At 50.7% G+C, this 12,938-nt stretch overlaps 2 protein-coding genes across 5 annotated transcripts in view; one reads left to right on the plus strand and one right to left on the minus strand.

Moving 5' to 3' along the window:
* Positions 1–15: 15 nt before the first annotated feature.
* Mief2 (mitochondrial elongation factor 2) lies at positions 16–9,973 on the plus strand. 3 transcript variants are annotated; one of them, XM_048795349.1, is made up of 6 exons: positions 17–883; positions 1,722–1,802; positions 2,061–2,214; positions 2,398–2,560; positions 3,346–3,767; positions 9,913–9,973. In XM_048795349.1, exons 1-6 carry the CDS (start codon positions 537–539, stop codon positions 9,940–9,942), a joined length of 1,197 nt encoding a protein of 398 aa, XP_048651306.1. In that variant the 5' UTR covers positions 17–536; the 3' UTR covers positions 9,943–9,973. The 3 variants fall into 3 exon arrangements, with proteins under 3 accessions (XP_048651303.1, XP_048651306.1, XP_048651305.1); XM_048795346.1 differs by lacking the exon at positions 9,913–9,973 and having other exon boundaries at positions 16–883; positions 3,346–5,507; XM_048795348.1 differs by lacking the exon at positions 9,913–9,973 and having other exon boundaries at positions 773–909; positions 3,346–5,507.
* Positions 9,079–12,938, minus strand: part of Top3a (DNA topoisomerase III alpha) — a 30,803-nt gene continuing 26,943 nt past the window's right edge. For both annotated transcript variants that reach the window (XM_048795330.1, XM_015503509.2), the window contains one exon: positions 9,079–12,028. In XM_048795330.1, the coding sequence (XP_048651287.1) occupies positions 11,850–12,028 (179 nt within the window). In that variant the 3' untranslated portion in view covers positions 9,079–11,849. The remainder of the gene's footprint in view (positions 12,029–12,938) is intronic.

Raw genomic sequence — 12,938 nt, forward strand, 5'->3', positions numbered from 1 at the left:
GAGAGGTTCCGGACCCGGGAAGGTCCCAGTTGGGCTCGGCCTCACAGACAGGTGGTACTAGGGCATCGGAGTTCTCGGGCTTCTGCTTCTGGCCGCAATTTCCTCATCAGTTGACTGTTTCCTAAAGTTGTTGCCAGAAGCAAATGCACGAGTAGCTCTCCGCATACAGCAGGCAATCAGTGCTCGTGGCAGGTTATCGTTGTCGCCGCTTAGTGTCAACACTTTCTCCTCTGCTTATTTACTGGTTTGCTTCGTGTTCTGTAAAAAGCAGCGTCTCTCCTGGTCCATGCTGTTTATGGCTTTCGAATCCGCACACAGTAAGTGCCCAGTATGTGAGCCACAGCTGTTCTACGCACAGCTGTCCTTCACAGGGCGTTGAGGGGGGTGGTGGCGTCTCACATCCCGGTTTTACAGGAGAGAAAACAGACCTGGGGGAAGAAAAGCCCACAGAAGCTCTCACGGAGCAGTGGGCAGGGGTTGGCGCTTTCGCCACACTGTGTGCCCCGCGGCCCAATAGGTAATAACGAGGTGGGAGAATGTGGGTCTTTAGGCGAGGTGCGGTCTGTCTGCCCGGGAGGACCGTCACACACACAACCACCCCGTGGTGGGCTCGGAATGCTGCTCTGCATCTTTCAATCCGGACTTCGCTGGAGAGTCCCGTCCCTGAGGGAGCGTGGCTGGCCAGTCATTGGCTGAGCCGCGCAGTATTTTGGAACGTGCGCGCTGCAGTCCGGCGCTCCGATTGGAGGGAAGGCCTGCTCGTCTGCGTGCCTCCGGGGTCAGCGGCCGCCTCGGGGCCTCTGCGTTCGGTTCCCGGGTCCTCCACCTTACATTCTCAGGCAGGTCTGGCCATCAGGGCCCTGCGAACCCGCTGTATCCTCCGGTGGGTGCGCTGACTCCGAGACGCAGGTACCCCCCCCCCAGCGTAATAGGGCGGTCCCTGGGGTCCTCCAGCTTCGGGCGTGGCGCGCGTCCTAAACACTGAACGGGGGCGTGGCCCGCGGTCACGGCTAGGGAGGGAGGGAGGGAGGACTTTGGGCCCCAAGGTCTGAGTTCGAGCTCTGCCCTTCCCGTTTTTGGGTGCAGCACTTGGTTTCCAGGACCTCAGCGACCTCACTTTTGAATGGGGCCATAACAGGCCCAACTGTGGGCAGCTACGTGACCTGCTCAGCCCTGGCCCAGGACTGGAGGGTTTGGCCAACCCGGAGGACTGGCGGCATCCAGGGCCTGGCTGCACAGAGTGGGTTATTTTTAACTCCCCGCGCCCTCCCCTACTTCCCCGAATTGGAAGGCTTCCGGCTGGGGCCTGTGCGACCCTGCAGTCTGAGTCCCAGTTTAGATAAGTGTTGGAGTTAAAATGCTTTTACAGTTTGCAGAGTGAATTACTGGTCCTGCTGTGGGTGGCAGTGTTGATTCCCATGGCTTGAATGGGGAAATAGAAACGGGCTGTGGGGTCGTGGTGGGTCACCTGGTTACCCTGTGACCTCACCGGGCCCCAGAGCTGGGTCTTATTTATAGTGTGGGGTAAGTGGGCAGGTGTCCAGGGCTGAGTCACACAGTGCTTCAGGCTTCAGCCATTCCAGGCATCTTGTCACCTGGCAGCTGGGCCACAAGCACCCAAAGTCCATCAGGGAGGTCAGAAGTCCTTGGTGCCCCAGTAGGCTGTGACCTCATGACTTGGTGGACTGGTCCTTGAGAGAGTTCTACTTCTGCTTCTCAAGTGCCTGGCCCTACCTGATCACACACTTCAGAGCTGCTCACTTCCGGCTGCTCACTTCACCGCTGCCTGTGCCAGTTCACTGGTAAGCAAACAGGCCCTGGCTCACCTTCTCTACTGCTTGGTCCCTCCACCTGCAACACTGTCCCAAGTCCCAGAGAATCCTCTCTCCCAGGGCACTATGGCTCCCTTGTGGGCTTGACACTGTTACCCCAAAGCACTTGCCCCTCATTTGGGATCTGTGTCTCTTTCTTACTGCCTAAGGGTGGATCCTTCAGACCTGACTTGCACGTACCCATCCACAGGTGGCTCCAGCCTCAACTGCCCCATGCCTCTCTTGCAGGCAGATCATGGCAGAGTTCTCCCAGAAGCGGGGAAAGCATCGTGGCGACGAGGCCCTGGGCAGCGCTGTGGACTTCCTCCTGGCCAATGCCCGCCTGGTGCTGGGTGTGGGCGGGGCTGCTGTGCTGGGCATTGCTACCCTGGCAGTGAAGCGGGTAAGGCCTGGCTGGGTGGGACTGCCTGAGACTTCCAGAGGAGGATGACAGGGCTGGGGTCACACAGTGCTTCAGGCCCCAGGAGGGGCAGTGGCACTCCCTAAGGCTGACATTGGAATCCAGGGCAACCCCAAGCTTTGCCATGACTCCCTAGACTTCTGCTTTGTGTCACTCTGCCTACAGCTCATTGACAGGGCCACTAGCCCTAGGGATGAAGATGATGCTAAGGGGGACAGCTGGAAGGAACTAAACCTGCTCAAGGCCACACCACACCAACAGCCCCGGCCTCCACCTGCTTCCCTCAGCCAGCCTGTGTCGCTCCCAGCCCCCTTGCCCTCTGCCCCAGGTGAGCTGCATGCACCCCTTCCCTTCTGATGTGGGTGAATTTCCCTTTGGTGGTCACCTTTGGGAGATGCAGCCCAGGCTGTTCCCCTGAGTGACTTTGCAGTCCTATGCAAATTCCTGTTCCTTTCTAGGCTATGGCTTCTGATGTTTAATGGGGATCTTAGTTTTGTGGGTCTTTTTTTTTTTTGGTTGTTGTTTTGTGTTATGTTTTGCGATGCTGGAGATCAAACCTGGGTCCTTGCACTTGGTAGGCAAATACACACCACTGAATGACTCCCTGATCATACCGTTGTAGATTTTTTTTGGAGGGGGGGGTACTTGACCACTGAGCCACATCCCCTCCCCTATTTTATATTCTATTTAGAGACAGGGTCTCACTGAGTTGCTCAGCACCTCGCTTTTGCTGAGGCTGGCTTTGAACTCTTGATCCTCCTGCTTGGCATCAAGTTTTTTGTCCTCATTCCTTCCTGAGTATGCTACCATGCTACTGTGATGGTGGGGAGCCTCAGATGAGGAAACCGAGGCTCAAGAGGGGCAGGACCTGTCTTCCTCACTCTGCATGGAGTTTTTTTTAGCTGTAGGGCCAGGGTGTTGGGATTCTGGGCCAGGGCAACTTTATCATCGAGTATTCACAGTCTTGAGGACCTAGACCTGGTACTTTCTCAGGTGGCCATTACAGGTGAGGAACAAGGCCCAGGGCTGTCACACAGCCAATAATGAGGTAGAATTCTTTTAACTTATTGTGGCGGGGTTCTTACATGTTCCCCTGGTCCCTTCATTCTGCAGAAGGTCCCACAGATACTGAGCTTCAGAAGCCACCTCAACTCGGCTCCCCAGTACCACTGTGTCTGACGTTCCAGGAGAAGTTGCTGGCATTTGAGCGGGAACATGTGGTTATCCCAGCAGCTCATGTGGCTTTGGCCAAACAGCTGGCCGGTGACATTGCCCTGGAGCTACAGGCCTACTTGCGGAACAAGTTCCCGGAACTGCCCTTTGGGCCACTTGTGCCTGGTGGTCCGCTCTATGATGGGCTGCAGGCAGGGGCTGCTGAACATGTGCGCCTGCTGACACCACTGCTGCTGGAGCCGGGCCTGTGGATTCTGGTACCTGGCGTGGACACTGTGGCCAGGGACCCTCGCTGCTGGGCAGTGCGCAGGACTCAGCTTGAGTTTCACCCCCGCGGGAGCAGCCCCTGGGACCGCTTCCTGGTAGGTGGCTACCTCTCCTCCCGTGTCCTGCTGGAGTTGCTCCGCAAGGCCCTGGTTGCCTCCGTCAACTGGCCAGCCATTGGTAGCCTGCTCGGATGCCTGATCCGGCCCAGTGTGGCCTCGGAGGAGCTGCTGCTGGAGGTGCAGCATGAGTGCCTGGAGCTCACTGTGGCTGTGCTTGTGGCAGTCACGGGGGCCCATTCTGACAACCACCTCCTCCTGGCCTGGCCCCTGGAGGGCCTGGCTGGGAATCTTTGGCTTCAGGACCTGTATCCAGCAGAGGCTGCCAGGTTGCAGGCCCTGGATGATCAGGATACTGGCACTCGCCGGAGGCTGCTGCTGCTACTGTGTGGTGTGTGCCGTGGCCATCCAGCCCTGGGGCAACTGGGCCGGAGCCACCTGACCCAGGTGGTTCTTCGTCTGGGGGAAGAGGAAGTGGACTGGGCCGAGGAGGCCCTGGGGGAGCGCTTTCTGCAGGCCCTGGAGTTGCTCATCAGCAGCCTGGAGCAGGCCAGCCTGCCCTGCCACTTCAACCCCAGCGTGAACCTCTTAGGTAGTTTGCGGGAGGAGGAGATTGATAGCATTGGTTATGCACTCTACAGTGGTCTACAGGTACCTGAGGGGCTGCTTTAGATGGGTGGGGACCGGGCAGCCAGCATGTTTTCTGATATTGGTGATCTGTACCCATCTCACTCCCAGGAAATTGCAGTGTTTTTTTTTTGTTTGTTTGCTTTTAGCCAGAACACAGGAGAGTACACTACCTAGGCCCACAGGATGGGCATATGCCTGGGCTATGGTCCCTGGGATCACTGAGCCCAGAGAGCTTAGGTAACTGTCACCTGAGTGTGACTGGGCTGCAACCACTCACTTAGGTGTCCCTCAGACCTTTGGGGTGACCTAGGACCTTGGGGTCAGACCATATCACCAGCAGCAAATCCACTGAGAATGTGTCTTCTCCATCCCAACCAGTTCCATTTTTCTGCCAAGACAGAAATTTAGTACTTTTTTCAGACGCCTGTGCCAGGCATCCTGGAGGCATCTAAGTATCATGTGTTTGTTTCCTCCCTGGGTGCTGGAGTACCTGGTATCCCAGAGGCCAGCGTTTTGTTTTTATTTTTTGGTACCAGGAATTGAATCCAGAGGCGCTTAACCACTGAGCCACATCCCCAGCCCTTTTTATTTTTTGACACAGGGTCTTGCTAAGTTGCTTAAGGCCCTGATAAGTTACTGAGGCTGGCTTTGAACTTGGGGTTCTCCTGCCTCAGCCTTCCCAGCTGTGGGATGACAGGCATGCACTACTGAACCTGGGTAGAGGCCAGCCTTTGGCTCTTGAAGGTTGGTGTTTTCCTGCTGTCTTCTGTGTTTTTTTTGTTGTTGTTGTTGAATTCTCCAGCTCTAGAGTGAGATGCTGCCCATTTGATACCCTCCAGCTAGGTGAGTTTTCTCCTAAGGCAGTAGAGGCCCAAGGCCAAGGCTGTGCCTCAATAGCTGCTCCTGGGCGCCACTGGAAAGCAGAGGACACGCCCTTCCCAGAGGCCCATGTGCTGACTTGGCCTCTTCAGTGTGCCAAAATGAACTCTCAGCGGATTCTGACCTTGTAGCCTGGCCAAGGTAGTAGGGGCTGGAAGAGGGAAACTGCCTCCCCTCCCAGGTGCCCCTCCTGTCTTTGGTATCCTTTGGGCTGAAGCAAACCTCTGCCTTGAAGAAAGTGAGCAAGAATAAAAGGAAAAAATTCTCATATGTGTGCGATCCTTGCTGGGAAAGGGGTCTAGCACTTTCATGGGTGGCTGTTCAGATCTCTTAAGTCTGGTGGCTTATCCTGGCAGCTTGGCAAGAGGACTTGAAATCAACTTGGAGGTGAAAGAATTTGTTTTCAAAAGTAGTGTCTTGCTGGGCATGGCGGTGTACACCTTACTGTAGGATTACTGGGTAGTGATTGGGAGGCTAAGGCAGGAGGATCACAAGTTCAAGGCCAACCTCAGAACCCAGTGATACCCTATCTCATCAAAAATAAAAAAGGGCTGATGATGTGGCTCAGTGGTTAAGCACCCCTGGGTTAAATCCCCAGTACCAAAAAAAAAAAAAAAAAAAAAAAAAAGTGTTTTAGTCCTTTTTGGTTGCAATAACAAACTATCGTAGACTGTATAGATGGTTTATGAATAACAGAAATCTATTTCTCATTTTGGAGGCTGGAAAACCTGAGATCAGAACACCAACAGATTTTGTGTGTAGTGAGGGCCCATATCCTGGTTCACAGATATCACCTTCTAGATGTGTCTTCACATGGCAGAAAGATAAGATAGCTTTAAGGTCTCTAAGGACATTAAGTCCAATCACATGGCTGTTCCCTCATGACCTAGTCACCTCCCAAAGGCCCCACTAATGCCATCACATCCCAGGGAGGATTTCAGGATACAAGTTGCCACCACATATTCAGCCCATATGGGTCCTGTGGAGGGAGAATACTCAGTGTGCCTTGGTGCTCAGTTTTGCTTTTTAATAGGAACCAACTAGTCAGGGCTCATTTCTTCCCCTAAGGCTGAGCTGCTGAGCCCTCTGGTGTTCCTCTACTTTCCTGGATCAGTGGGGCTGCTGCATGCCCATCAGTCTTGAGAGAACTGTTTGCTCCACCTCCCTTGCCTTTCCTGAAGTCCCCAAAATGTGGGGTCAAGCAGCTGTCAAGCCAGGCATCTCAGTGTCCCTCAGGAGCTAACGTGAGGCTTGGTTCCTCTGTTACCAGATGACAAATGAGGCCTGGACACTTTCCTTCAGATGCCAGTCACATCCTGATGTCCTTCCTGTGAAGTTCTATTTCCTGTGGAGAGCCTCCCCTTCCAGCTGTGACATGGGATGGTGTAGGACATAGGATGGTAGTGTCTGCCTCTGGGTGGTGGGAGACTGCCTCAGCCGAGGTTTATTCAAGTTGCTTGGTTTGGGAGCTGCATTCTAGTCTTGAGCAGTTTCACTGGTGGTGGAGGGTTAGCAAGGAAGCAGCTTGAGGGCAGAGCCTATGCCCCCATCCTCTCCTCTATGATCTACTTCCTGGGCAGCTGTGAGGACTAGCTGAGATGGGCAGTGCTCATCTTCTACCTGACACAAGGTAAACTGCCCCAGCAGGGGAGCTTGTTGGGCCTTGCGGGGTTTCCTTCTTTCCACTAATGTCACTAAACTGAAGCAGAGAGCCTTCCCAGCTGCCTGGTGAGTTCACTGGGTCATAAGATCACCCTGGGCTCTGGAGAAGGCTAGAGGGAGCTGTCTGTAAAGTGAGTTCAGTTAATTTGTTTACTTGGTTCATTTATTTATAAATAATGGGGATTGAACCCAGGTGCTCTACCACTGAGCTATACTTCAGCCCTTTTCATTTTCAGAGGGATCTCACTAAGCCGCCCAGGCTGACCTCAAACTCGTGATCCTCCTGCCTCAATCCCACAAGGACAGAGCCCTCATGATCCCATCACTTCCCAAATGCCCCATGTCTCAACATCACTGCATTGGGGGCCAGGCCTTCAACACGTGAACCTTTGGGGAACATACCAAAGGCTAAACCAGGGATTTTATTTTTTGCAGTACCAGGGATGGAACCCAAAGCCTTGTGCATGCCACCTAAGCACTTTACCACTGAATTACACCCCAGTCTTTTAAAAATTTTGAGCTGTGTCCATTTTCCTCTCCTTGATCTTTGTTATATAAAATGCCTACCTGTAATCCCAACTACCCAGAAGGCTAAGGCAGAAGGATTGCAAGTTCAAGGCCAACGTTGGCAATTTAAAAGGCTGGCTGGGGTCGGGGTATGGGGTGAGAAGGGGGTGATTTAGAGGTGTCCAAACAGGCCTTGCTTCAATCCAGCTTTCACCTGGAGATTTAGCTGCCTTTGAGCTTGTCTCTGAGATTTGTTGCCCCCCAAGCCTGAAGGAGCTCCAGGGCAGATGTGCATCTTCTCCAGGAAGGGGTGCCAGCCTGGGAGTCAAGAGGGAGCTGCACCACACTTTTTACCTGTTTATTTGTGAAACAAGACCTTCAGGGTGGGGATACAGCTCAGTTGTAGAGCGCTTTCCTAGTGTGCATGAATCCCTAGGTTTGATTCCCAGTACCCACTCTGCCAAATAAAAAACAACAAAAAACAACCACAGGAGCCTTCAGACTGGTACATGTTTGTACCATTTCCATTTTTTTGACTATACTTTTCCTTTGTAATCTGAAAAATGCAGACAAAAAAATTAATTTGTTGAGGAAGCTAAGGCCCAGCATGTACTGAATGGCAACACTCAGGACTTTGGTGACCTACTGTAGATCCTCTCTGCACTGCTCATCTGGAGAGAACAAGAGCCCAGTTAGCAGGAAGGCCAGAAACACAGACTCCCTGGCTTGCACGGATTTTGGAAGGAACTTTTCAGGTCTAGTGCACGCTAGATGGAACACCACCTCCTAGCATAGACACTGGCGTCTGAGGTAAGGGTGGGTGCAGTCTGCCCCTGATATGAATGGCTAACAGGAAGTGGTGAGCAAGATTCTAGTCCAGAAAACCTGGCTGCTAAACAGTACAGTACAGTAGAACCTGAGCATTTGAATTTGGCTACAACAGACATGAGAGGAATGGCAGGTGAATTTACTGCAGAGGACAGTATGGTCTTTACCTGGCAAAGTTACAGGCCCCAGTCCTGCTGGGCACCACTTATTTTTAATTCCAGCTGCTCCAAGATCAGTGCATACCAGGGATAGGTAATTGCTTTGATCACTACACTTGTGGGGTTTGTTTGCCCTTATTTTCTCAGCTGTCTGTGGGGTGGGTCACCAAAGGCTGTGTATAGAGTCAGGCTTCCTCTTCTCCAGGAGATGGCAGGGAACCAATCATGTAAGCTGTTGGAGCTCTGAGATGGAGACATGAGGTCAGAGACTAAGTTTCAAGGCAATATCAGCTGCTTGGCAGGGGGAAGGGACTTAACCTGTGGGAGCCAAGATTTCCCTCCATAAAGGGACAGAAGAAGCTGCCCAGTAGAAAAATGGGAGGTTGAAACCACTGTGTGTGAAACCCTTCCTGGCTATTGCCATCAGGGAGGGTTTCACACACAGTGATTTCAACCTCCCACATTTCTGCTGCCTCACTTTTCTTGGTGGGGCCCAGTGAGGAGGTCATTTTCTTCTCCTTGATCTTTGTTATATAAAATGCAAATAGGAAATAATGTTCAGTACAAGTATAAGAATATTTCAAACATAAAAAAGAATCTTTCAATCCTCCTGGAGGGGAAGGGGACAGGACAAGTTTCTGGTTGCACTGAAGACTGCTACTCTGAGTGTGCCACCGAGACATGGAAACTCCTTAACAGGATTTATTGTTAAGTTTTCACTGTGATTGGGCCCAACTGTAATACTCCACCAAAGAACCTCATGTTGAACAAGAACACCCCATCACAGATGAGAGGAGCCAGGATCTGAGTAGACAAATAGGGCTGGAGGCATAGCTCAGCAGAACATTTTTTGCCCGGCATGTGAAAGGCCCCAGCCACCCAATGTGGTAAAGGACTTATGAGGAATTATCTTGACAAGATTACACGGTTATGATCTTGGTCATAACCATCATTTTGCGTACCAAATGACCTTGGCATTCATCTCATACCCTATGGGACACAGTTACTGAGTGTGGCATACTGGCCACTGATACTGGGATTGTTTCTTAATTGATGGTGGATATGTTGTTTTTGAAAAACCCAGGTATATAATGTCCCCTGCTTCTTTCTGCTTTGGGGTTTTGCTGCTGCCATATATCCTGCTTTTTTCCTAAGTTCCTAATAAATTATACTTTGTGCAAGCCTGGATTTGTCAGCCTTTGTCTGTGGTCTTTCAGCACCTTCTGCTTTTGGTGGCTGGTTCTCATACACTGGGTTTTTCCAAAACAGGACCTTCTAGTATTTCTCCAAAGGGGAAAAATGGGGATGTAGCTTGGTGGTAGAATGCTTGCCTAGCATGTATAAAATTCTGGGTTCTACTTCCAGTACTATACAAAAACAAAAATTCTCCAAAGAACATATACAATGGCCAGTAAACACATGGAAGGATGGTCAATTCCACTGGCGAAATGCAAATCGTAAGTGCAATGAGATGCCACTTCATACCCCCATCTCAATGTTGTTATTATTTTTTGTTCCAGGGATTGAACTCAGAGGTGCTTAACTACTGAGCCACATCCCCAGCTTATTATTTATTTTGAGACAGGGTCTCACTAAGTTGCTGAGGGTGGCTTTGAACTTGTGATCTTCCTGCCTCAACCTCCAGAGCCACTGGGATTAGAGGTATGTGCCACTGTGCCCAGCTCAATAAATTTTTTTGAATATTACTGTGTCTAACTTACAAACTTTATTGTAGCTATGTATTCATATGAAAAAATAAAGTATAGGGCTGGGTTTGTAACTCAGAGGTATAGCACCTGCCTAACATGTACAAGACCATGGGTTCCATCCCCAATACCACAAAAGTAAAACCCAAATAGTTGGGCTGGGGCTATAGCTCAGTTGGTAGAGTGCGTGTCTCACATGCACAAGGCCCTGGGTTTAATCCGCAGCACCACAAAAAACAACAACAAAAAATTCCACATAGTATATGTATATAAGATTTGGTACTACTCAAACTTTCAGTCCCCTTATCCATGAGGACTAATATAGTCAACCATAAAAAAAAAGGTACTGATCCATGTTACAATATGGATAAACCACAAAACATTATGCCAAGTGAAAGAAGTCAGATGCAGGTCATACTTATTACTCTATTTATATGGAACATTAGAATTGGTAAATCCACAGAGATAATCAGTAAGGTGGGTGGTTGCCAGAGTCTGGGGTAGAAAAATAACCACAAACACAGGCCACAACCCATACCTGCAGGCTGAGATGCTCTAGAAAACAAGGTCAGAAACCTGCATTTGTAGAAACCCTTGACCCTAATGCCCAGCCAGGGTGCAAAGCCAGAAGTCCCAAGTCCTGAGAAGAATATCAGTTTCTTCACTGACTGGGTAACTCACACCCCATTTCTGCTTCTCTTCTAAACTATACCCAGAGCCAAGCCAGGCATGGTGGCACACACCTGTAATCCCAGTGGCTTGGGAGGCTGAGGCCTTAAGCAACTGAGACCCTGTCTCTAAATAAAATACAAAAAGGGCTGGAGATGTGGCTCAGTGGTTAAGCAACCCTGGGTTCAATCCCTGGTACAAAAAGACAAAGTCAGAGCCAATTTGGCTATGTATCATTCATGAGTGTTTGTGGTGGCCAACAAGGAATAAGGCCATTCCTGGCAAGTGTGGAAAATGGAAAATTAGTGCTCTGAATCTTGGGTTGGTACCTCTGCTCCAAGGGACAAAGTTCGGGGGGCGGGGGCAGAAGTTGGGGTCAGTTCTTACCACATAGTGGTAGGGAGGAAAGGCTGGGCTGGTTGATGGCCACCAGGGACAGTGGCAGGTGGAGAGCTGTTTCTGGCACTGGATGGTGCTTGTGCTGTCACTCTTAGGACTGTTACCAGATACTCTGCTGTACTGTCAGCAGTCAGAGTAAGTGGGGTTGAATTCTTTATTAAGGCACATGAGCCATGGTATCCTGAATTCTAGGTGAAGCAGAAATGATGCTTCTGGAGAAATAATGGTAGTAGGAGGGCCACTTCCTGGCATTACAACCTCCTTTCTGGAATGGCTGCAGACAGAAGCCCTGTCCAATTGGCCAGGGCTTGAGTCAGGAGTGCAGCTCCTCACTCAGGCAAAGGCAGCTCTGCAGCACAGTAAGCCATAGTGGGGAACACACAGATGTCATCGGTTATGTCCTCTGCTGCCAGCTTCGCCACCTTTTGCTAGCAGTGACAGTTCTTGGGGGTCCTGGGACAGCTGCCTGACTTCTTCACAATGGCTGTGTGCATTCCTGAGTTCTGGGTAGAGGCCTATGGTCTAGCAGAGCCAGTCTTCTTGAGTGGTCTGACCTTTTGCTTCTTCACATAAAACCCAATTCTAAAACCCATCACTCCTGTTTCAAGGACTGTGAACAGTTAACTATTCTAGTTAACCTGGTCCCTGGTCTGAGAAAGTTGCTCTCTTACCCTGCCCTGCCCTCATCTGTTCTGAGGACAGAAAGGCCGGGTGTGTCCTGGCTGATGGCAAAGACTGCATTTCCGGGGTCTCTTTGCCGTGGACCCTGTGTCTGAGGAGCCAGCTCGGGGTCTTCTGCTCCTAGCTTCTGATCCCTGCGTTCTTCCTCTGCCTCTTGGCCAGGGTAGTGCTGCAAAAGTCCCTGTGGGAAGAGTTAATGGAAGGCTGTATTTAGAACAGACACTCTGAAGTGGCAAGAAATAGAGAGCAAGCATTGGGTTGGGGTTATCCCAACTTTTACATAGGTACACTCCATGGGTCAGACTCCCCATGCTCTATGAAGAACAGCTCCATAATGTTAAGATATGACATTATTGGGCTGGGGCTGTAGCTCAGTAGTAGAGCGTTTGTCTAGCATGTGTGAGCCCCTGGGTTCGATCCTCAGCACCACATAAAGATAGATACATAAAGGTACTGTGTCCATCTACAACTGAAAAATATTAAGAAAAAAAAAAAAGATATGATGTTGCTTTATATTTCCTGATACCTCTCTCTAGAACCCTAAATTCAGAAGCTGGGGTATAGCTCCCTGGTAAAACACTTGCCTTGCCTATCTAAAGCCCTGGGTTCCAACCTAGCACTGTGGTGGAGTGGGGGGAGTGCTCACTGTTCTAATAAGAGGGCACGAGTGTCACTTTCGTTAGGCCCTTTTTACAGAGACAGAAACCCACGCAAACAATGGGAAAGGAGCCTATGACCAGCAGCCTACTCCCTACCTTACCTGCAGGTCAGATGTCACTTTCTGTGGCCCTGCCCAAGTCTGAAATGTGTGCAAGGCCATCTCTTCGTAGTTACTTCAATATGAGTTTGGAAATAGGATGGCTGTCTCCAAGCCCCTCAAACGCCAGTTGTGAGTGACTCCAAGTCCTCTGCTTTTTACCCTGCCTCCTGGATTCTTCCTGATATGATGACATGATAGTCTGAATTCAATTCCACTCCTTTATCAACCAGGAACTCTATGAAAGTAGACCTGGGCCATCTTATAAAGGAACCTGTGGTGGAGTGGCTTAGTCATTGTGGATTTGGAAACCAGATCTGTACAACTCCAAAGC

Source organism: Marmota marmota, unplaced genomic scaffold (assembly GCF_001458135.2).
Source record: "Marmota marmota marmota unplaced genomic scaffold, marMar, whole genome shotgun sequence".
NCBI lineage: Eukaryota > Metazoa > Chordata > Mammalia > Rodentia > Sciuridae > Marmota > Marmota marmota.